This window comes from Labrus bergylta, chromosome 9, assembly GCF_963930695.1.
Source record: "Labrus bergylta chromosome 9, fLabBer1.1, whole genome shotgun sequence".
Classification (NCBI taxonomy): Eukaryota; Metazoa; Chordata; class Actinopteri; order Labriformes; family Labridae; genus Labrus; species Labrus bergylta.
The window spans coordinates 13,800,560-13,822,671 of NC_089203.1; the positions used below are offsets into that span (position 1 = coordinate 13,800,560).

Consider the following 22,112-nt stretch of genomic DNA (forward strand, 5'->3'; position numbering starts at 1 on the left):
CAAAGAAATCCCCAAAAAACTGAAGACCCACATCCTCCCATCATGACTGAAGTCGCCCAACTGGCTTCCTTTAAGCCACAGTTACCCACAAGGAATCCTTCACACAGTTTCAATGCTACCTCGATGACCTTAAACCTCCTGACCTCCACCAATACGCACGTCCCATGGGAGGAGGTGCAGTTTCAAGTTCACACCATCCTGATTGTGGTCATTTTTTGTGTTGTCTGCCTCCTGCTCCTGCTTGCCTTCTTCTACGCCTTCTGCCTCCATTGCTCCATCAGTTCATCGCCTAAAGACTCGCACATAGCCAGCAGAGGCAGCTTAGAGCGGGAGGACGCCACCTACAGGTGCAGTTCACCTGAAAACCAGTCTGTGGGGAATGTTGTCTAACTTGGACTTTGTTAACTGAAATTAAACTGTCTATTAATGTATTTGTGGTAAAGCCTACAGATGTGTTGAAGCACTGTAGATTTACAGTGGGGATTTACTGACCAAAAGTATGTTTCCTTAGCCTTCAACCCAGCTAATTAGCTAAGAAAAAACGTTTTAGTTATTTGTTGACCCGCATGGAATACAGTCTGCTATTTAGCACATTGCTAACAAACCCACAATGTGTGTAATTTACCAAGCAATATCTAGCCAAGTAGCATGCTTAACCCAACTGTTGGCTTGTTAGCATCCTTTTCAAAATATTAGATTCTTAAAATAAACCTGAATGTAGAGATTAGTCGCAGTAGGCAAAATGCTAATGTTTTTAAAAAGCGGTTAAAATATAGCTAATCTTCATTTTGGTCAAACAATAAGTTTAATGTTAGACCCACTGGGACAAATGTTTATGTTTTTCATACTTGTCAATCACATTGAAATAAGCTGAAATACCAAGGTACAAAAGGATTGTGTCCTGGCTTCCAGGCATTCTGTTGTGTTTAGGTAATGTGGGGGATGCACATGCATGTGTGGATGCAACGTGACCACACATAGACACAGAAAAATGATAAACCATATCCAAGGAGCATTGGGTTCAATAAAAAAAAAGATAAATGTATGCGTATGCAAATGTGAGTCTGAATGCAAATGCCTTTGAGTGACAGGACAAACAATAACTAATGGATCTGCACGCGGCTCAGCAGTCACCTTGCTTTATTTTTCGCTGAGCTGACAAGCGTTTACATTGTGCTGGGGCTGTGTTTTCAACAAGACTGATATAGAACACTGAATTCAGACATGCAAGATGAAGGGGAGAGGAGGAAGAGGGACTGGGGGGGGGGGCTTGAAACAAGATGTCACATCTACAAGGTGCAGCAGATTAAAACAGAACATGAAAGTACTGAGCTAATGTGCAGTTGAACCACATGGCCATGAACATTGGCCATTGGCTTTTAAACTAACACAAATGGTAAATACCGGTAGCAGAGTTTTCATTTATTGTGCTTTCTGTTGGACTGTGTTGATATTTTGAAAAGTGTGTGGTCTCTCACATAGGGCCCTTTTGCAAGTTTTCAAACTCATCAAAGTGTAAAATTAAAAGCTATTGCTATGATAGATTTCTGTATTGTCAGAGCTAAATGAGCACTGATGATTTGGCAGTGCAATAAAACACTAGCTTGGCATCGCCTGATGAATTTTCAAATGCAAATTAGTCTTGAACCTCTCAGTACAGTTTTGAATATCTAAGGGCATTATCAGCAGGCCCAAATGAGAATGCCTTTGGACTAAATAACCAGTCAGTGCAGTTAAATATGTGAAGTAGCGGTAGGCTGCTAGGCTAGGTAGCTGGTTGAAACATCCAAATAATATGGCTTCTACTTCCACATATTACAAATACAAAGATGTTTGGCACGACGTGATTTAGAACCAACCAACGCATTCTGTTCTTAAGGTAACTTCTCCCACTGTGCAGATTGTTACAAAACTTAGATAGATAAGATAGCAGATTCAGAATGTTCTGAATCCACATATTAGACAGTTGTGACTGACCTCTCAGTCATTTAGATTCAAGGCTTTAAAAAAAAACATCACTCGGGGTCACTAGAAGCCTTACTGACTAGTTAAAGTACAAACTAATGATTAAAAGTTTTCCAAGGTGTTTACCAAATGAACTTCCCCCAAAAAGGCAAAATTTAATAACATTAAAACAGGATTTCTATATGGATACCATTTGGTGCTTTTAGTGGATGAATTAGGATCACATTTGCAACTAATGACTAACTAATGATCGGGTCACATTTACGACAAGGTGCACATAGTACTCTTGGAGGAGTGGGAGTCACAGGAGCTGCTTCGGGACTCTATGATGGAGTCTCCGCCTTCAGATTCAGGTGAGTCCATTTCCAGATGAGAGTCCAGCAGACCGTCATGCAATGCATCCTTAAAGTGGGACTGAAAAAGAAACAGCTCATTAATTCACTTTGAATTCAAAACAACGAATGCAAAAACAGCACAAGTGGCTAAAAATAACCTTGGCAAGGGAGTTGAAAGAATTATAAGAATAAGAAGTTGTTAAATTAGAGTCTTTGAAAGTTTAAAAATCCTTGCACTCACCTTATGAACCGACATCTCCTCCACGCGGCACTCTTCCAAGGACTCCTCCAGAAAATGGCCAGATATCTCCATCTTAATACGGTGAGAGGGAATAGACTTGACATCATCCGCATCCTCACCTGCAACCAGTGGGAAAACCTGGGGGCAAAGACAGCAGGAGAGTCATGGAATCAGAGATGATGATGGTGGCAATAAAGCAAATGATCGGTAAACCATTCAAGCATGTCTTTGGATTGAATTTTTACCAGTTTCTCCTCGTCCCTTTTCTCCTCGGGGCTTGAGATGTTGGCCTTGCTGATTGTCTGAGTCTCAAACTGAGGACACGCTGCCTGAGCGTTACCATCTTTGTCCCTCTTACCTTTCAGCCAGTAGGTCTCAATTTCAACATTACCCTTAAAATAAAGGGAGAGAGGAGAACAGGACAACAAAAACATTTAAAAAAATACACTCAGGACAATTTGGGTCATATCAGAGAGTCAAAAGGCAATTTGTGGATTTTCAGTGGTAAAACAAAATCCCTGATGAAAAGGTAAGTCAACCTTGCCTTCTTGAGATTGTTGCTTATAATCAGCTGCCTCAGAAATCTTGTACTGTTGAATGTTCAGGCTCAAAGTCAAACTGGCTGATAAAAAAAGTTGGCAAATCAAGAAGGTGGGGGCGGGGGGGGGGGGGGGGGGGGTGTACCCACTCTGAATACCAAGTGTGCTGACTCCCAGAGGTAAAACATTATAAGTGACTTTTATTTCATGTATTTTTGGGGGGATTCTAAATGTTTATAATGTCTTATTGTAAGTCTCCAATTAACAATATGTTTGGTTTCAAGTTGATTATGTATAGCACACTTCATAATGTATCAATTCATCATGAGGCTTTAAGACAGACTCTTCTGAACGCAGCCAATCTCCCGCTTTCTCACTCACATATTTTATAGGAAGTAATTCTTATCACATGGTGTTAAAGTGGAAGAGTAAATGCAATTAATATGGAGGGTGTGGTTGCTGTGGCAACCGTTTTGACTCCTAACCTTGATGGTAATAATGCCCCTTCTTTCAAAAATAAAGTGACTTCCTTTCAGGTGCTCGTAGGTGGCACTGCTGAGCTGAATGTGCATCTCCTGAATGAGACAAAGAAGAACCAGATAGTCAAAAGAAAATCATAAAAACTTAAACCTTTGTCATAACAGAACTGACTTATCCATCTTTGCTTTATGTCAAGCTTTCACTTGTATTCTCCACCTACCTTTCCATTGCTCTCCATGGCGGATGCAGTGTGGACTGTGTCACCGTGCAGACCATAACGGGGCATCTTATGTCCCACCACACCTGCCACGACCATCCCAGAGTGGATCCCTGCAACCACATCAAGTTAGAAGACTAAAAAGAACAACAACATAATCACACAAATAAGTCAACACACGTTCTACCCACCAACACGAATCTGTATGTTATTGCCATTTGAGGGGTCCTTCAGGTGGTCTATGGAGCGCACCATGTCTAGGGCCATGTCACAGATGTTATGAGCGTGATACTTTGTCTTCTCTGGAGCTCCGGCTACGACCATGTAGGCATCACCAATTGTCTCAACCTAGATTGAAAAAAAGAAGAAGAAGAAGACAGGAACAGCAGCTTTAAAGCAGCATGAATAAAGCATATTAAGAAGATGGGACACACACACAAACCTTGAAGACGCGGTGCTTCTCGCTGAGCGTGTCGAACAGCGTGTACATGGTGTTGAGCATTGAGACCACCTGCATTGGAGTGATGTGGCTGCAAATGCGAGTAAATCCCACCACATCACTGAAAAGAATGGTCACATCTGGGAACACCTTGGGGAAATGAGATAAGAGAGGTGATGAGCTAGCAGGCTGTTGTACTCCACACACTCACACACACACACACACTCACACAGGTGAGAGAGACAGGCATTCATTGTGCATAACCAGCAACTCTTAAGCAATTCCTAAAGACGAAGAATTTAAGCATAGCAACAAGTCTCAAATTGTCTTACAACAAAAGTTATAAGTCATAGGATTAATTTGTGTGTGTATGTGTGTGCTTGGCTTCTTCCTAAAAGATTAGGTACATGTCTCTACGATGTGTCTTTAAACTGTAAGTCTCTCATGTCTGTTTAAAGTGAAGTTAAGATCCGCTTAGTTTAGACTGAAGACAGGAAATTATGGGAACAGCTAGCCTGTGTAGCTAGAAAAAAGATTACACATAATCTGCTTAACAGCCTCTTTAGAGCTCACTAATAATAGTAACTATATTTACTTGGTGCAGTTAAAATTGAATCTTTGTTATTAGTATTAGTGCTTGTTTTGTTATCTAAAATCAAATCAGGCTACCTGTTTCCTTCTGATTCCAGTCTTTGTGCTAAACTAAGCTAACCAGCAAAAGTAAAAGTAAAAGTATTCATCTTCTCATCTAACTCTTAAAAAAAGGTTGTTTCACAGAGCAGCAAGTGTCTACTTTTGATCTCATAGGCCAATGGCACAATCTTCAATCCTGACCTCACAAGTGTTTACAGCTGGCTCTCCTTTGCGAAGCCTCTTGGCCACTGGCTTGGGAATCATCCTGTAAAGAAGATCATCAGTCTTCTTCATCTCATAGTCCAACATCTTCATACTCTCCTCCAGCTTACTGGACTTCTTCTGCTCCTGCACTCACAAAGGGGTAGTTGAACAGAATAAACATCATGCAAGCTTGGCTCTGTTTCATTACATCTCATGTCTACAATGGGTGGATGATCCTGGGCTAAAAGTAAGACACACGGTGGACAGGTGAGTTGATCACACAATTAAAAGAAAAAAAAAGAAAAAAGAAAAGCAGATGCATTTGTCGGAGTCAACCTGTATGAGAGCTCTCTTCAGCTCCTCTGACTGCTGGGTGCCTGCCAGCACCAGGTCTCTGCTGGAGTCGTGCATACTCAGATCATTGATGTACAAGCCCGTCTTGAACATAGCACTTAGACTTTCCATCCTAGACACACACAGGCACACATACACACAAACACACACAGAAACAGGAGCATTACAAAATAGTGACAAATAAAAACAATAATAACAATATGAATTCGACCAATTACAGAACCAATTACAATTACGCAACCTTTTTAGAAACACCATTAGCTTGTTATTTTAAATGGGGAATCAAATGGCACTTGTTCTCAGCTATATTATGTGCTACAGAATAAATAATGTCAGCAGTGCGATAAGACATTTAACATTTCAGTAGTTTTGTCAATACAGGTATAAGAGCATTTACTTGCGGAACAAAATGTTTCAGAGAGAGAAGGGAGATGTTTTGGTAATGTACTCAGTAGAAAACACTCTCAGTTGCAAATGGGTTCCCATTAGGCTCACAAGAGCTGCACTGTCTGATTACAAGCTAATTAGCAGCTCATTTCATGCATGGTAAGTGCTGTAAGAATAGGCCCCTGATTTGATTCCCTGCCCAGTCTTTTATTTCCTGCCTCGTAATTCAGTTTAGCTCTCGCCGCTTTTGAGAATGTTTTACTTTTCTACTGCAGCTTTTTAATAAAGATCTGAGTCTTTTGAGTGTGTTTGTGTGTGTGTGTGTGTGTGTGTGTGTGTGTGTGTGTGTGTGTGTGTGTGTGTGTGTGTGTGTGTGTGTGTGTGTGTGTGTGTGTGTGTGAGTGTGGGGGGGCCTTACACAGGGGTTCCCAGGAAAATGATGGACTCCCACTCTGGCATGTATCTCATCTGTCCTTTTAGTTTTAGGCAGCGGCTCCCATCGCCCCAGCTCTCCATGGCATTAGCGCTGTTACCGTCTAAAAGAGAAGCATGATGAATGCGAGCAAAGAAAAACATTAAGAGCTGAGTTTGAGGTTACATTTTGCAACTAAAAATACAAATTCTGTATAGTTTCCATATTTTCCTTGCTTGGAGTCCTGCACATTATCCCCAAATAAAATCATACATGTTCTGATTTAGTACAAATAGATATTAAATGTTAATTTGCTATAATATTAGAGTTAATTAGTCTTTTTTATATATCACTTTTTCAAAACAACATTACACTATGCTGTATAGAGGGGCTTGCAGGCATAGTTTTTACATATGGACAGAGCTCAGGAAGCTAATTCACCTTTTTTTTAATGCTCAGCCAACCAACTTCTGACTCAACAACAGCTGTGGGTTACAAGCTCTCAATAACTCAATAACTCAATCCAAGAACGTATTTAGGTGTATTTCTGAAAATGAGCTATAACAGAACTATTTATATCATATTAGCTATAATGGTATTTCATAGGTGTTGTCTGCCATACTAGTTCAGTTACTGTATGCTTGGGTACTGCAATGTGTCATTTGTAGAAAGCAAAGAGATTGAGACCTTTGTAATCATCTCCAATGATTGATTGGAAAGCCATGAGCTCCACGTCTACATCAGCAGAGCGGTTGGCATTTTCATAGTCAGAATCTGTGGAAAAACATGGTAAACCATAAGAGCCATAAACATTCACCCTCGACCCATGAACCAGGACAGGGATCAATTACAATAAATTACATCATGACGTAAAACACTCAAATTTCTGCAACTGCAAGACTTCCTTGTATCATAACTTATTTCGGCAACCTTTCAAGGGTTAATGTAAAAGATGAGGTCTTGTAGGCCTGCATGTACATGCATCATTTGATGGCACGTCCGCTTCTTTGTAATGAAATGGAAAGGGTGTCTTCTTACTGACTGTAGTGAAATTGATCTAACAAGAAGCCAGCAAGTCTTTGCACACCAGAAACACACCCCTGCGAGTGTTTGCATGGCTCCCACTCTTACTCTGGACTCGGTTGTGAAGGTTCCTCTCTCTCTTCACAGGCTCCTTGGACATGATCTCAAACAGGTTATTGGGGTGGGAAATGATCTGGGAAGAGATGAATTGAACATGCATTGTTGTTAATTGCAGAACTGTGTTACATAAGTGGAGCTGAATTGGTTTTAGGCATCTAAGTGGTCCCTATCTGATATGGGGACAGGTGAAGCTTTGTCTTACCATGTTCCATGTGAACTCCACCAGGGGGCGAGCTAGCAGGAAGGCATCATTGATCTTCTTTCCATCCAGATCAGGAAACACTGTTGCCAGGCCGGAGCCAACGTTGTGCACCACCATGTCCTCAAGAATCAAAGAATCACAGTTACTGTTCATCTAAGGCTTCTTTGCATTCTTTGACTGTCCTTTGTAGATTGAAAAAAATGCTTTAATCTCTAAAAGAGATTACCTGTCTGAAGACAATGTTGAAGGGGAAGACCTCAAAAAAGAAGTCTGAGGTAATTGGCAGAATCTCCTGCTCTTCCTCATCCTCTTTCATGATGTAGCGGTAGGCTGAGTTGTCAAAGTTCAGTCTGCACAGACATACCAATTTTGTTTTTAAAAATGTTCAAGTAATGTATAAACTGTTGTGGAGGAATATTCAGATCCTATACTAGAGCAAAGCTGGAAAATCACTACACAGCAAGTGAAACCGCTTCATCAAATAGTACAGATAACTTTCATGACATTTGACTTAATTTATTGCAAAGAAAATTAATTTTGTTGTGAGAAAAGGTGGAACTACTTCGTACTAAAATGAAAACTGACGCATGTTTATGTTTCTGCCTACAGACCTCCACTCATCATTGAAAGTTTAAAAGGGGAATGCTGCTTTTGTTGAATTCTCCATTTATCGGCACCTATCAACTATTTTTGGATCATTGTAAGGAGCAACGTGCAATAAAGTCTACAAGCACTGGTTGTTGAAGTCTGAGGCTCAAAACGTCACTTGTCAGTAAATCCTTTAAACGGCAGCTTCTTGGTTTGCTGATCTTGTTTGCTTTTCTTTACCTATTTGTGTTTTATTAAGGACCAGCTGCTGCAACATTGACATAGTTGGGGGCAATACAGTAATTCCCTCTCAAATGCAGAAAGACAAAGTAACAAATTAACTCAAGATTGTAGTTTTGTACAGTACCTGAGTAATAAAGCATGGTGTATGTCTGTGTGTATACCTCATGGTTACATGGGAGTAGTCTCCGACCATTTGCTCAGACAGCACCTCCACATGGATGTCAGTATCATAGAACTGTTTCCCCATCTGCCTCAGCTGACCCATGGCGTAGTGCAGGTAGCCTTTGCGCTTACTCCTGCATGTCACACAGAGACAAAGCTCAATATCAGTCAGAAGAATTGACTCAAACATCTTTTTATCTCTGACGCCTGATCGTCCATATCAATCTCCAGCAGCCTCCTCATCCTGCAGACCTGTAGTGCAGGGTGACTCCAGTGGCAGACTCTTCCTGGCAGAAGAAGGTTGGAGGCTGCACCTTGGGGTAGCTGAAGCGCAGGTACTCGTGCAGATTATCAAGACCATTGACAAAGTCACGAACATGACGGCCCAGCACCTGACATCAGAGACACAGGGTGATAGATCATGTCTTTAGCAACCTTTTCAGTATTTAGCTATTCATTGTTTTTAGGCTTAAAGGGGGAAAGGTCTTGAAATAAAGGGCCAGGCTAAATCCATGAAAGTGACTACACATCAGAATATCTTGCATTTTGATCAATCTTTTGATTAACCTTCTTTCTTGAGTCATGTAACTTTATGAAAGTGCCATAGTGAATTGCTTAAGTAGCCAATTAAAAAAGAAATCTGTAATTTTCCCTTCTCCTGTCTTTCAACAGCTTATTAGCATCTTAATCCATTAAGATGCATTTTAACCAGTTTTACTTTAAAATATGGCCCTGAAGAAACATTAAAAGCTGAAAAGATATTTTATAACTGGAAAGAAACAGACTAAAACTTTGGTTATTAATGCTCTAAGCTCATTAAGGCTTGTTTTAGTACATCCAATCTACAAACAACCTCTTCTTTTTAAGATGTGCAGAACCTAAGCGATTGATGTGACATGTCCTCATTTTTTTACTAAGTTATATTTACATGAATTACATACTGATTCTTTAGTTATCGTAGGCCTACATATGTATACTGTATAAGAAAACTGTCTTTCTTTTGCAATTCAATAACACTCAAATATTGTTAAACTGGATCTACAGATTTCATTTAAAAAGGCAACAGAAACAGAAGACAAATTACACAAATGGATAAATAAAAAAGGAAAAATTAAATCCAGAACCTGTCACTAGTTCAATGGTAGTGTCAAGCATACAACGTTTACTGATTATTTAATAATTCTCTCACACACCTACCAAATGACAACAGAGTATCAAATCTGAGATTTTTCTCACCTTCAAAATCCTGTCATAGCCGTACTTCCCCACAAAGCCCAAGAAGTAGACACCCCAGGAGTTCATCAGCTCATTGTAAGGTGTGCCTGTCACTCCGCTGGCTGCTTTTGCAATGCGGGGTATCACACTCTCACTATACACCTGCAGACACACACACATATATTGAACTTATCAACAGAGAGAAAGATATATGCTTTGACATCAAGAGTAGGATCCTCAGAGCAGACAGTGTTACAAAAACAGAATTATACAGAATTAAAAGATATTTTTCAGATGTACAGACAGTACCTGGTGGGTAACAAAGGAGTGCAACCTGACATCTGCTCTCTCTCTGACCAGCTTCCACACGTCATCCCCATAGGACTCTTTAATGAAGTCATGCAGACTCTCACACAGCAGCCCGTACATTGTGTCTCTCTGGATTGAAGCTCAGTCTGAACACTTTCAAGGCAGCTCTCCAACTGATTGACTTCAAACAGTCCTCCCAAAGGTACCTGCAAGGGAAAATAAAAAAAATGTTCAGAAAGATGACATTTTCAGGCCTGCAATCTGAATTTTAATGCATTTAGCTTTGAGGCTGAAGCTATAAAAAGCCATATGTTGTACTGCTGCCTTTGTTTCTCTTGAACTGTTTGAACTAACCTGTGGCGCTTCACACCTTCTGAGAAAAGCCAGCCCAATAAAGTTTCATCTGAAAGCCAACAGGGCTCATGCTTTTAAAGGTGCCCTAAATGCACAGGCTCTTGAGTCTGAATGGGTCTGTATTGTTCCAGTGTCAGCACCTGGTGGCCATGGCCCTCTCTCTATGTGACATGAACACACTGTGGAAGCCGCCTCTCAAACACAGATGACACCCGTCAAGATAATTCACCCTGTCTTCATTATCATTATCTTTTTTTAGGAAAAACCCTGAAAAACCAAGAGTCACCATATTTATGTTATCAGTCATGAACTGATAACATTAGGTTTTAAAAGCCTGGACGTAACAGACTGATTTAGATTACAAATGCTCTGTTTGATAAAGTGCCACACAAAAGCTTAGATTTATTTGGTAAATGAAGGTGTGTGTTTTTCTTTTTTATGTCAGATGTGTATTTTTTCCATTATACAAAGGCTTTTAAGCAAACCCCAAATCCTGAGCAACTCTTCAACTTAGATATGTGTCTGCGGATGATTTTGTTTTTAGGCTCTGGATGACTCCGTATTTCCTTTCACAGCCCTGGAGGCTTCCTACCAGGGGAAAGTGGCATTGTAGAGCAGAGCAGGAGGGAAATCGATATCCAATCTCAACCCGGATAAGGAAAATGTGTTTCTTCCCTTCAGGCTCCTCCTGAGCTCAATGAATCAATTTGTAAGGAAAAAAAGCTGCTTGATAAAGACTGACTTGACTTCAAAAAGGTCAGCAAAATGTGAAGTGAAAGGGCAACACTTCTAGTGTGACACAAAATACAAATTTATACAGAAATTCACAACTTGAGCTTCTCAGCAGTGGGCAAGCTGGAAGATGAATAAAAACACCAAATCAAAAACATTTTGATGTAGTTATTTATTGAAACATACCCATTACTACTGAGGGGACTGTCCATAACTCAGATCAGAAAAGGAGGTCAAAGGTCTTATAAAACCAAATGTACTTGCAAACTGAGTCAGAGCTTTACCTTTCACCCTGTACAATTTTTACCTCAGATCTATGTGACCTCAACCAAAAAGCTCTTCATAGGAAACATATAGTGGACATTAACAAATGACAAAGTATATTGTGTTATATGTTTTTGTTTGCAGTGGGTAGGTTGGTCGTCTCTGACAGCTCAGTGTCTCTGTTTGGACAGCAGCTGTTATTACACACACACACACACACACACACACACACACACACACACACACACACACACACACACACACACACACACACACACACACACACACACACACACACACACACACACAGACACAGACACAGACACAGACACAGACACAGACACAGACACAGACACAGACACACAGGGGATCAAATTTTATTATCAAAGACTCTTGCGGTCAGGATGTAAATCTTTATGCTTGCGCCTTCCCCTCAATCGCTCTTTTATTTCCCCTCCACCCTCCCCTCCATCCTCACTCTCTTATCCCTCTGCTAAAATAACTCAGTGAGGTCAGCGCCCGAGGCTTCCTGGGATGAGTTTTATACGGACTGTTGCGTCTTGGCTGAGGAGTGTCAGAGGAGAGCGTGGAAGCATCCCAGCTCCAGTGCAGGATACACCAGTTCAGCTACTACTGCAGACACACACAGGGACAGACAGACAGACAGGTAAGCACTGAGGAGAAGCGAGTGTAGGCCTTTACCGTGGACAAGATAGGCAATGAAAGAAGGCACTGCCAACTGTCTGACTTAAAGGAGTGTAAGGTGTCCTTAAATGAACTGTACTGAGATTTAATCCTACATTTTTATGATGCTGGAGGGACAGCTTTAAATGATAAGATTCACTTGGGTTTTTCAGCAGTGAGACATTGTTTTTTAGTTAAACATGATACAAATCAAGATAAATCTAAAGTATCGGTTAAGGGATGAAGGAGAAACACATGACTATGGTTATTTTAGGGACATCACAATTTGGTTGGCCTTGATGTACCTTATATTGTAGGACTAATTGTTTATCTAAGAGGACAAAGTACAGGAAACCTACAGAAGAGTGTGTTACTTGCTTTCCTCAATTGAATTTGTACTTAAGTAGATTCCTAGGGCTGAATGCTGTATTAAAGTAGTGGATGCATCATAAATATGACTGCCTTTTATGAAACCCTTTGTGACAATCAATGCTGAACTGTGTGTCTTTAAAAGGAGCAAGATGATGATGCATGCAGGCCTGGACGACCTAACTAAACAGAGGATGCTGCAGGCTAAAGCTCTGTCCAAGGAGGTCCAGGGAGGTAAGATCTAACAGAGGGAGATGCAGTGAACTGACATTAACACACGCTGGGTCGTATGCTAACACAAGTGATAGTTGACATTAATACCCATGAATGCTCAATCCAGTATTAGTTTACTTGCTGGTTTGCACATTGAATCAACAACTTGGTACACTATTGTGTGTATTTACACCAAAATTCAAATTGTCATTCTTTGTGATCACAGCAGGGGCTGTCATATATAATTGAGCCCAACATCAAAGTGTGTTCGCCCACAGCCTCGGGACACATGCCATGTGCTACACCCAAATCCCAAGAGAGCCAGTGTGTGTTTGAAATTCTCCAAACATTCCAGCAGGGACCATCCCAGTTACACTGTTTGTTTTTCCAGCGCTGTCTGCCAGCTACACTTTGAAACCAAAGTCTCCTAAACTCAGCAAAATGTGACTCCCACCACCGAATTTTACACAGGTCGATCAAAGGCAGCTCCTCAAGGGTGGCACATGCCCAGACTTCTTCCAATGCTTTTCATGTTTCAGAAAAGGGAGCCATCCACTCCTCCTTGACTCTTCCATCCTGAGATCCTATTTATATGCCCCGTTACCCTTGCAACCCAGACCACAACAAACATTACGCACCCCTTGACATCATCTCCAGGCTATTTCAGACCTTCTGCTGTGCCATGATTTAACACGAGAAGAGACCCCAAGCAGAACTGAGCGAATATCAACTTAGTGATGCTGCACGTGGTTTGGATTTTTTTCATATCAGAGCCCCTCAGCTGTTTCATGTCGACAGAAAACAAGAAGATCAGAGGAGACATTAAGATTTGCCAAAGGTCCTTATTAGTCTGTGTTACTTTCATTCTCTCTCCAAATGTCTGGAGGTTGCTATTATCATTGCATTTGCACTGATAACTAAATGTCATGATGTGTTTATGCAGGATTAGAGGCAACCACACAGCATCCATTCGTCTAGTCTGAAATATATATTACTCTGATATGCACAGGGATATAAAACATGATCACACATTCAAACACTTCTGTCTGTGTGTGTTGTGTCAGGAGGTCTGAACCTGGGGAAGAAGATGAGCGTCCCGAGAGACGTGATGATGGAGGAGCTTAACCTTCCGTCTAATCGAGGCTCTCGCATGTTTCAGGAGAGGCAGAAGAGGGTGGAGAGGTTCACATTGGAGAACACAGCTGGTGGTGCCTACAACACAGACAATGTAAGAAAGTGAGAGCTGATGCAGCAACACATTGACACAGTGAACTTCCTGCAACAAACACACCCAAAATGATGAACCTGTGTATCTGATCTGATAGTTGTTGACTAGTCAAATCTTAGGGGTTTCCCCACACTGATCAAAGTGCAATAATTCATAATTAAAAGCTGCTTTGGTCTGACTCTGACATTTACAGCAACAGGCATTTAAATTCTTATCTCAATAATGGCATGAGAAAATTGGACTATTACAAGACATAAAAATACTTCAGAGAAGAGATTTTACAGCGGAACTCCTGCTTAAGAAAAAAAGAAAGAGTGGAACTTTGAAGAAACAAGAGGCTGAGTTTTTTTTTTGAAACATCTTTACTTTGAAGGCAACCCAAAACCATTGTATTCACACTTCCTACAAAGCAGTTTAATGGTAGGTTAACATTTTCAGTCGAAGTTCCAATTTAAGATAACCCTGAACTACAGCTTTAGTAGCCTATTAAAGACATCTCAAAGCTGTTATAGGCAGGCGGAGTAATACCATTTTTCAGGAATAAAAATGAAATTCATGTGTTAATCTGAATACAGCCTGTTACAGTACTTAAAGAAAACATTATTCATCAGACCATCAGGATGATAAACTCTGTCCAGACTGTATGTCGCAAAGCACAGTTACATCAGCACAATTTGTTTTATTATACAGACTACAGTCTGCCTTCATAAGCAACATTTACCAATTACTCTTTAATGCAAATATGCACCTTCACTTTTTAATGTTAACCTTTGCATTTTTTTTTTACCATAAATGTATCAGCTGTCCCACGTTTTACTATACATGTTGAAAATAAATATAGTACCTGTCAAGACATGTAACTCTTGAAATAAATCAAACTGTCGCTTTAACAGGTTTATTCCGGGTCAGTTCCTCCCCAGCAGATGATCCTCGAGCCGCGGGAGGGAAAAGTGAACCAGGCTCCCCCCATCATCGGTAAGCATAGCCTGGTCATGAACCTTCAGAAGACCGTGGCAAAGAAGGGCAGTCCAGAAGTCCTCGCACCAGGTAAAGTGGTGATACCCAGTGACGCAAGGATTTCCATACACTGCACCAAACCATAGTAGTAGCTCCCTGCTGCACAATATCTCACTTCAATCTGCTAGTGTTCATTCCTCATTTGAGAAATGCATTGAGTAAATAAAATGGTTTTATTCTTGCCAGCACAGTTGGCAGTCTGCAGGAAAGCAGGATGCATTTATCGGCTGAGTGTTGCTGTGTATTGGTCCTGACAGAAGGAACAGATATGGTCTGACTGACAGGAAGCTAAGCTCTGTTTATTATAGGGAATTCACACTGAGATATAATTACTCTACTTCCTATTGTTGATAGGAGTGACATCAAAGAAATGTATATATTTATAAGATGTGTGTGTGTGTGTGCATGGTTGGTGCCTGTTTTTTTTTTTTATCGTAATGCAATGTTTTAACAAAAGGGCACTTTTATTTGTTACCTTGAATTCAAAGACTAACATTACCCCCATATTAAAGTAACACCTGTAATCGTACTCATTTTTTTTTTGACTGACATTTCACTTTGACTTTTGTTTCTGTCAGGATATTCTGGCCCCCTGAAGGAAATTCCTAAAGAAAAGTTCAACACAACAGTAATCCCCAAGTCCTACTTTTCCCCATGGACAGAGGCTCTGAGAGGTAACGAAGAGCTCATGAACACCCTCAATTCCCAGCTGCCAGAGCTCCCACAAAAGATACAGCCTGTCAACTACAGGTGCTTTAACAGGTAAGTCCCGTCAGAAACACAGACAGCCAAATAAATTAGGAATGATTACATACAATATGGTTTGATGCACAGAAATCGAGAACCACCCGTCTCCAAATAGACCCAAGGATAACCTGACCACCTTATTCATCACAAGCATCCTTTCCCTCGGCTTCGCTCCATCTTTCCAGTTTGGAAATAAATCTAGTCTCTGGCTTGCACCTCCTTGGAGTGTGGCTGCGTGATGGCTATTTTGAAGCTTGGCACTTGAAAGATGATCCGCTGGGTGGGCTGCAGGCTTTTAATGCCCCCACAAGACAGATTGCGCACGAAGGAAATAATCTTTCTCGCAGCACACAAGGAATTGCATCACAGCAGCAAGGCAGTACGTAGGTTAGGCTCTGGCAGATGGAGAAGTAGAGCATATATGAAAGATAAACTCAGGATTTACACAATTAAAGCTGTCAGTCAATTGCTTTCTGCCAGCCAGTCTGGAACTGAACCCCCTGGTGGAGAGATCAATTTACACCCTTAAGATAACTATTATATTAAGACGCCCTAACTCAATCTGAACTCATCTAATGGCTCATCACAAAAGATGTTTGAATCGTCCTGAGGTTTTCTCCTGCTGACAGAACCAGTTAAAATCAGTAGGATTACCAGGCTGCGTATCATGTGTCTTCTAAAAGTTTTACCTCTGTATGGGATACGAGCCACATGAGACCTAGCATCTTTTATTGCCAGGAAAAAAAAATATGCCATCAGCCGGCTTAACTTGGGACTTTCTCTTTGTCTCTCAGATCTGCCAGGCCATTCGGGGGAGCCATGTCCAGCAAAAGGGTGATCCCAGTGATCAACTTTGAGGCCGTGGAATCCCCGAACCTGCCCAGTGTCAACCGCATGTGTCCACGGCCCAACTTCAACAGAGCACCCAAGGGATGGGGGCTTGATTACAGCCCCGAGTCTAATGAACTATGAAAAGGAGAGAGGGGGGGGGATAAGTCAAAGACTGAAGCACTGACCTATGCTTGCATTTCTCCTACAAAAGGTGATCCGTCTGTTAATCAGCAGACACTACAGGGGAGAAAAAGAACAATCCTGCTTGATATATGAAGTGGTTTGTTATTGCTGAGTGTTAAGAACAGCTCCCATTGCTGGATCAAATCATTACCGCAGTGGAGTTCATGAAAATGCTGCCAGAGGATGACAAGCTGTACCTAACCTTTGTGTGCATACTTACTAATAATATGTGCCACAACATCTGATTCTTCCCCCTCTCGTGCTCCTTAAACTATCATGCAGTAGTTCAAACAGCTTTCATTTTAATGAATTACAACCACTCTGTTATGATCAATGACAAAGTTGTGACTTTTTAATAAGAAGTGAAACAACATTCAAAGAAAGGTTAACAAGAAAACTAAGTCATTATGTTGTGGAATATTAAGTTTGTGTCACATAAAAAAAAAATGTAGCTGTAAATTAAAAAGGTTTAAAAATGCTCCCCTGAATTCTACTCCAACGGATGCTTTGCACATTTTGACAAATACAACTTGATCCTACAGGTAACATTTCTATAATGTACAGTGGCTCCAACGGCAGGAGCCCGTCAAACCATGTGGCCCCGAACACGGTGGCCATTTCTCTCAACTTTTAAGTCTTTTACTATTTTAACTTCCAGATGTTCAGGTGCAGGGCTCGTTCTGTTTTAACTGCGAGTGATGATAAGTTATCTTGTAGGGTGTTGGTCTTCGTCTGTCCAGACACAGATGGTGCACGCTCAGTTCATCCACAGCACTGCAGGTGGCATAATAAATCAGATGTTATCCGTTAAGATGCGACGGGGTTCTTTCCTGTATATTTCTCACAGAAGTCATCTGCCGGTTACAGGCCCTTCTGACAGCATCTGAAGTGAAAGCACCTGACCACGGTTAACGTGAGGAAAAGAATGACACCGTGTAACAGAATGACTTCACTCCAGCAGCTACTCCCCATGACGTGAGCCATGTGCGGCATGGGCACCCATGCGCTGAGGATCCTGGGAGGGGTAGTGGATTTGACCAGGAGGTCTCATGCTCATTGGAGGGGGCATGGGTGGAGCCATGTGACCCATGGGGTGGAACATCGGAGGGCCAAAACCTGATTAGAGAGATACAAAGAGAGAACACAGCATTAAGCATCTACCTTTTCACCACATGTTCATTAAGGAATAAATACATTTCAAATGAATAGCAATATGTTAAAAAAGCTTATTATATAGACATATTTAACAATATACCAGCTGCATCTATAAAATCAGTTATAATTTCACCTGGAGGAGGCGGGTTGATGCCAGGAGGTGGAGGCAAAGCAATGTTCATGACAGCAGGAGTGGTGCTGGGGTCCAGGTTGAAGTAGTTTGCAGGAGCCTCCTCGTCTAAAGCAGGTGGTGGAGGGAGAGCTACAGCACACGGAGAAATATAGTTTAAGAAGCCACAAGACGTAAACATTTCAAAAATAAATCTCAATGATGTTCTATTTTATCTGAAAAATAAAAAATAAAAACCCCCGATGAGATCATAGATAGAATTGCAGACTCACCTCCAGGCAGTCCAGGTACTGGATCCAGTCTGGTACCCATCTCACTGACTCCGTCTTTGATGCCTTCCTTCCCTCTTGCTGCCTGAGACCTAAAAAGACGATCCATGTAAGTTTAATAAATGTATCACTTTCTTTGTCAACTACAACTGAATGTCTGCAGTAGCAGAATTGTGTTAATAAAAAATAAAAATAAAAAAGTGTCCCTTCCTTTGCACAAATCTGAATAAGAACATTTTATCAATAAACCTCCACATCTGGTCAGTGGGTCTGTATGAGAGCCGAGACATCTTTATTTGACTGCAGACAGGTGAAGTTGGTGATGGACCATGGTTGTCATATTACCCCTGGGAGGGCAGTTTGTTCTGCAGTCAGCAGTTAGACATCCACACAAATTCTTACCTTCCCCATTTAACAGTGAGCCTCCGTCCATTGATGATGAGTTTGTTGAAGGACTTCTCAGCAGCCGACTCAGCCGCCTGCCGTGTGGCGAACTGGATGAAGGCACACTGCTGCCTCTGGACAATGGTTATTGTGCGAATCTCGCCAAACTGGTAAAAGTGACTCCTGGAATTAAAGAAATGATGGTCTGATTGAACTCTAAACACTGGAACTCAAGAGTCTAAAACTGTCTTATAAAAAAAGTCTAAAAATCCTTATTAAGTGAATTTAACACTGGATAAAAATTGTTTTGAAAGAACATCTTACTTGAGATCTGCATCAGTGACTGTGTCTCCCAAACCTCCTATGTAGAGGGTGCTGATGGACTTGTCCTCTGGCGGGTCCAGTCGGGGCATCGTTGAGGCCCTTTTCAGCAACTTGTCAGCCACTGGATCATTGATGCCGTAGTATCGATCCTTGATGTTCTGGTCAGCCAGAGGGTCGTCGGGATCTGTGGGCTTCTCGTGCCTGAGTGAAAAAGAAAACCACAATGTGTGAATGCACATTGTGCAAGCAATTTAAGATACTTGCAATCAATCTGAATCACAGAAACACATTTATTTTTCTATTGCCTTTGGTATAGCACTTCAAATGTTCAGCAACAACCTCTACACATTTTATAAAAAATGCCTCTCACCTGTAGGGACATTCCTCCCCTCTCTTACACTCTCCCTTCACCCAAAAGGAGCAGATATGGGGCCGGTTCCTCTTGTAATACGGAGTAGTCCGGGCCAGTTTCAGCAACATATCACTAGAGCTGGGCGCTTTACCTAGCTGGCCAACAGGACGTGTGCCATCAGAATTGGCAATCTAAGAACAGAGAGATCCAAACAGAAATAAGTGACGAATGAAAGAAAAAAAAAATACCAATCTAGGTTTTCGTTTATTAAAAAAATGATATTTGCAATGATTCTTGCAGAAAGAAGAAGATCAGAGAAGGCATTTATTAAAGACATGAAATTAGGAACAAATACAAGTGCTCAGGATATCTTTGAAAGCACTTTAAAACTACTTCAGCTGTATAAAAATCACAACAAATAAAACAATTTTTAGGAAGCAAGTTTACCTCTCTCTCCATGTTCTGTGTGTAGTACTCTTTGTTCACATCTGACCTTGGAACCTCATCTTTTACTGACAGCCCGGTGTCTCTGACCTGGATGGGCAAACCTGTAAAACACAATGTGACAGAGGAGTTACACTCACATAGTCATAGCTACACAGAGTAAGGCTTAAATACAAAATGTAAGGAGTCGTGGGGAAACACTCACCATACTCCAAGTCCAGCAGACATGTCTGACAAACATTCTTCATTTTACTGCAGGTCTGACAGACCTCTGTCTTCTTGAAACGCATTCGAGTCCCAGGACACCACCTGAACACGGTAAATGGTCGAGCACAGATCTGACAAAGAATGATAGTAACAAAAAATAAAGATTATTCTACATGGACAGTAATTTCACAGGTTGAAGCTGACAAGCGTAAAATAATGCAAGCCTGATTTGAAGTAATAATTCAAAGCATACCTTGCATTCCTTTCCATACTTTTCCTTGGTCTGGAAAACAAAAAAAAGATGATTACATCTGAATCCAAGCTTCACCGGTATTAAAACTACAACAATATAATATCTGATTCATTATGATAGCTCGATTATGCTCTCTCACCATACGGATGTAAGGGTTTTCTCCCAAACATGTCTGACACAGAATTGGGAAATCCTGGAAGACAAAGGAAACAGATTGAATTGAAATTGAATCCAGCAAAGCCAAGCACTGTGTTGTCCTTTTAAATCAACGTCAGATCAAAGTTATGAGCTGGTAACTAAATCCTCTCTTTCACCGTCTCCAGCGGGCACTTTGGCGAAGTTATGTGTGAATGTACAGAGAGCGCAATGGGACCAGCTCACTCTTACTTTGCCATCTGCTGAAGGATGCTGTTACAATCCAAGTGCTAGCTGTTGAAAATGACCACTGACAGCATCAGCCAAACACCTAAATATAAGTATCTCTTTAACGTCAACTCTACATAGTCTAGGGTTTCAAAGTTTATATTCTGGTGTCTTGAGAAAACCAACATTGGCCAAACGCCGTGTTGTGTCATGACTAAAGAGAGGCGACTGATCTGAAGCCTTATATAGATGAGTACGTTTAGAGAGGTTATATGATGGACTAATGGTTATTTGTTATGGTTCTTGTGTAGCCTGGGTTCTTATCATGGTTCTTATTATGGTTCTTGTGATGGTCGGGTTATACATGTCTGTTGGGCACTTTGAGTTCTTTCCTGTTGAATTGTATTTAATTATTTTTAGTATTTTGCTGTTGTTTATGTTCTTCTGTGTTTGGTTTAGTTTGTTCTTGTTTGTCAAAGCACTTTGTAAACCTGTGTTTTTAAAAGGTGTAATATAAATAAAGTGATTATTATTATTTGCACAGGTAAGATTTGGCAACTTCAACATTACATACAATCATTAACTAATACACAGAGCATTTTTCTGACATGATAACAACTTACAAACATGAAGAATGGTTGAAAAAGCACATAAACAATGTTTCAAAGTTACATAAAAACGCTTTTTTTTTAATAAAACACGACAAGTTATCTCGTCATTTCGTTATTTGTTTCCAATCCTGTGAAATGTGTTAGAAAGAGTGACAAACAAGCTTTACTACATTTACAGTCACTAAGTTAAAATAAGAGTTTGAATTACAGATTTAAAGCAGTAACATTGTGGTTTGGTGTATTTACGTGTCTCTGAGAGGTAACAGGGACTTGTTAGTGTTAGCCTGCTAGCGCTAGCATTGTTAAGCCTGCGTTGCTAACTGGAGCAAGCTATTGTTAATTTCACCCTTAATTTGCGTTTATGTTTAACCTCAGCTTTAAAGTCCGTCCTCAGTACTTCACGACTGCTTTACTAAAGTGAATTTGTGACGTTTTTCAGAGTTATCTTTCACACTGAAGCTGACATGCAGAGACGTTCACGGACATGCGTCTATTAGCTAACTACAAGCTAACGGGAAGCTAACTAGCGACCACAACAACAAAAACCGCTAGATAAGCGCGGTTAATACATATCTATAACTCTGGTCAATTCCCCATTATGTAATTAAATATAGTATCTTTGTAACACTGCTTCTCGTCGTTAAAGGTATGGTGCCGATTAAACGTACCGCGTCTTCCCAGTTCTGTCTATTGTAGGTGTTGGAGCCCAGGGACGTCGCCATTTTGCAGAGTGTGAGCCAAAGAGGTGTCCGACCACAATGCACCGCGCGGCGGGAGGGAGAGAGCGAGAGAGAGAGAGAGCCACGTCTCATCCGGGTTTCACCTTGTGGTGTCGCCCTATTTCAAGAACTGTTCAAGACACAGTCAGAGATATGTGTTGTGTCTAATCCTGTGCTCTAATCAGAAGAAGTAGATAAAAAATAAAAAAAA

General features: G+C 41.0%; 3 protein-coding genes across 4 annotated transcripts; 1 reads left to right on the plus strand and 2 right to left on the minus strand.

Moving 5' to 3' along the window:
* Window positions 1–1,123: 1,123 nt before the first annotated feature.
* Window positions 1,124–10,515, minus strand: LOC109992627 (soluble guanylate cyclase 88E-like). Its single transcript, XM_020645315.3, has 19 exons — window positions 10,423–10,515; window positions 10,069–10,274; window positions 9,781–9,921; window positions 8,797–8,936; window positions 8,544–8,678; window positions 7,778–7,901; window positions 7,552–7,671; window positions 7,338–7,422; window positions 6,894–6,980; window positions 6,213–6,330; window positions 5,390–5,519; window positions 5,051–5,197; window positions 4,220–4,366; window positions 3,969–4,125; window positions 3,781–3,890; window positions 3,566–3,655; window positions 2,787–2,933; window positions 2,542–2,679; window positions 1,124–2,379 (listed from the first exon to the last, which is right to left on the minus strand). Exons 2-19 carry the CDS (start codon window positions 10,186–10,188, stop codon window positions 2,227–2,229), a joined length of 2,289 nt encoding a protein of 762 aa, XP_020500971.3. The 5' UTR covers window positions 10,189–10,274; window positions 10,423–10,515; the 3' UTR covers window positions 1,124–2,226.
* Window positions 10,516–11,926: 1,411 nt separating this feature from the next.
* myoz3a (myozenin 3a) lies at window positions 11,927–17,170 on the plus strand. 2 transcript variants are annotated; one of them, XM_020645347.3, is made up of 6 exons: window positions 11,927–12,085; window positions 12,617–12,705; window positions 13,749–13,912; window positions 14,806–14,959; window positions 15,508–15,691; window positions 16,471–17,170. In XM_020645347.3, the coding sequence occupies exons 2-6, from the start codon at window positions 12,624–12,626 to the stop codon at window positions 16,646–16,648; spliced, it is 762 nt and encodes a 253-aa protein (XP_020501003.1). In that variant the 5' UTR covers window positions 11,927–12,085; window positions 12,617–12,623; the 3' UTR covers window positions 16,649–17,170. The 2 variants fall into 2 exon arrangements, with proteins under 2 accessions (XP_020501003.1, XP_065814957.1); XM_065958885.1 differs by having other exon boundaries at window positions 14,806–14,887.
* rbm22 (RNA binding motif protein 22) lies at window positions 17,021–21,976 on the minus strand. Its single transcript, XM_020645346.3, has 11 exons — window positions 21,851–21,976; window positions 20,348–20,401; window positions 20,209–20,238; window positions 19,954–20,086; window positions 19,752–19,852; window positions 19,323–19,495; window positions 18,953–19,153; window positions 18,647–18,811; window positions 18,248–18,336; window positions 17,979–18,107; window positions 17,021–17,806 (listed from the first exon to the last, which is right to left on the minus strand). The coding sequence occupies exons 1-11, from the start codon at window positions 21,902–21,904 to the stop codon at window positions 17,652–17,654; spliced, it is 1,284 nt and encodes a 427-aa protein (XP_020501002.1). The 5' UTR covers window positions 21,905–21,976; the 3' UTR covers window positions 17,021–17,651.
* Window positions 21,977–22,112: the final 136 nt, after the last annotated feature.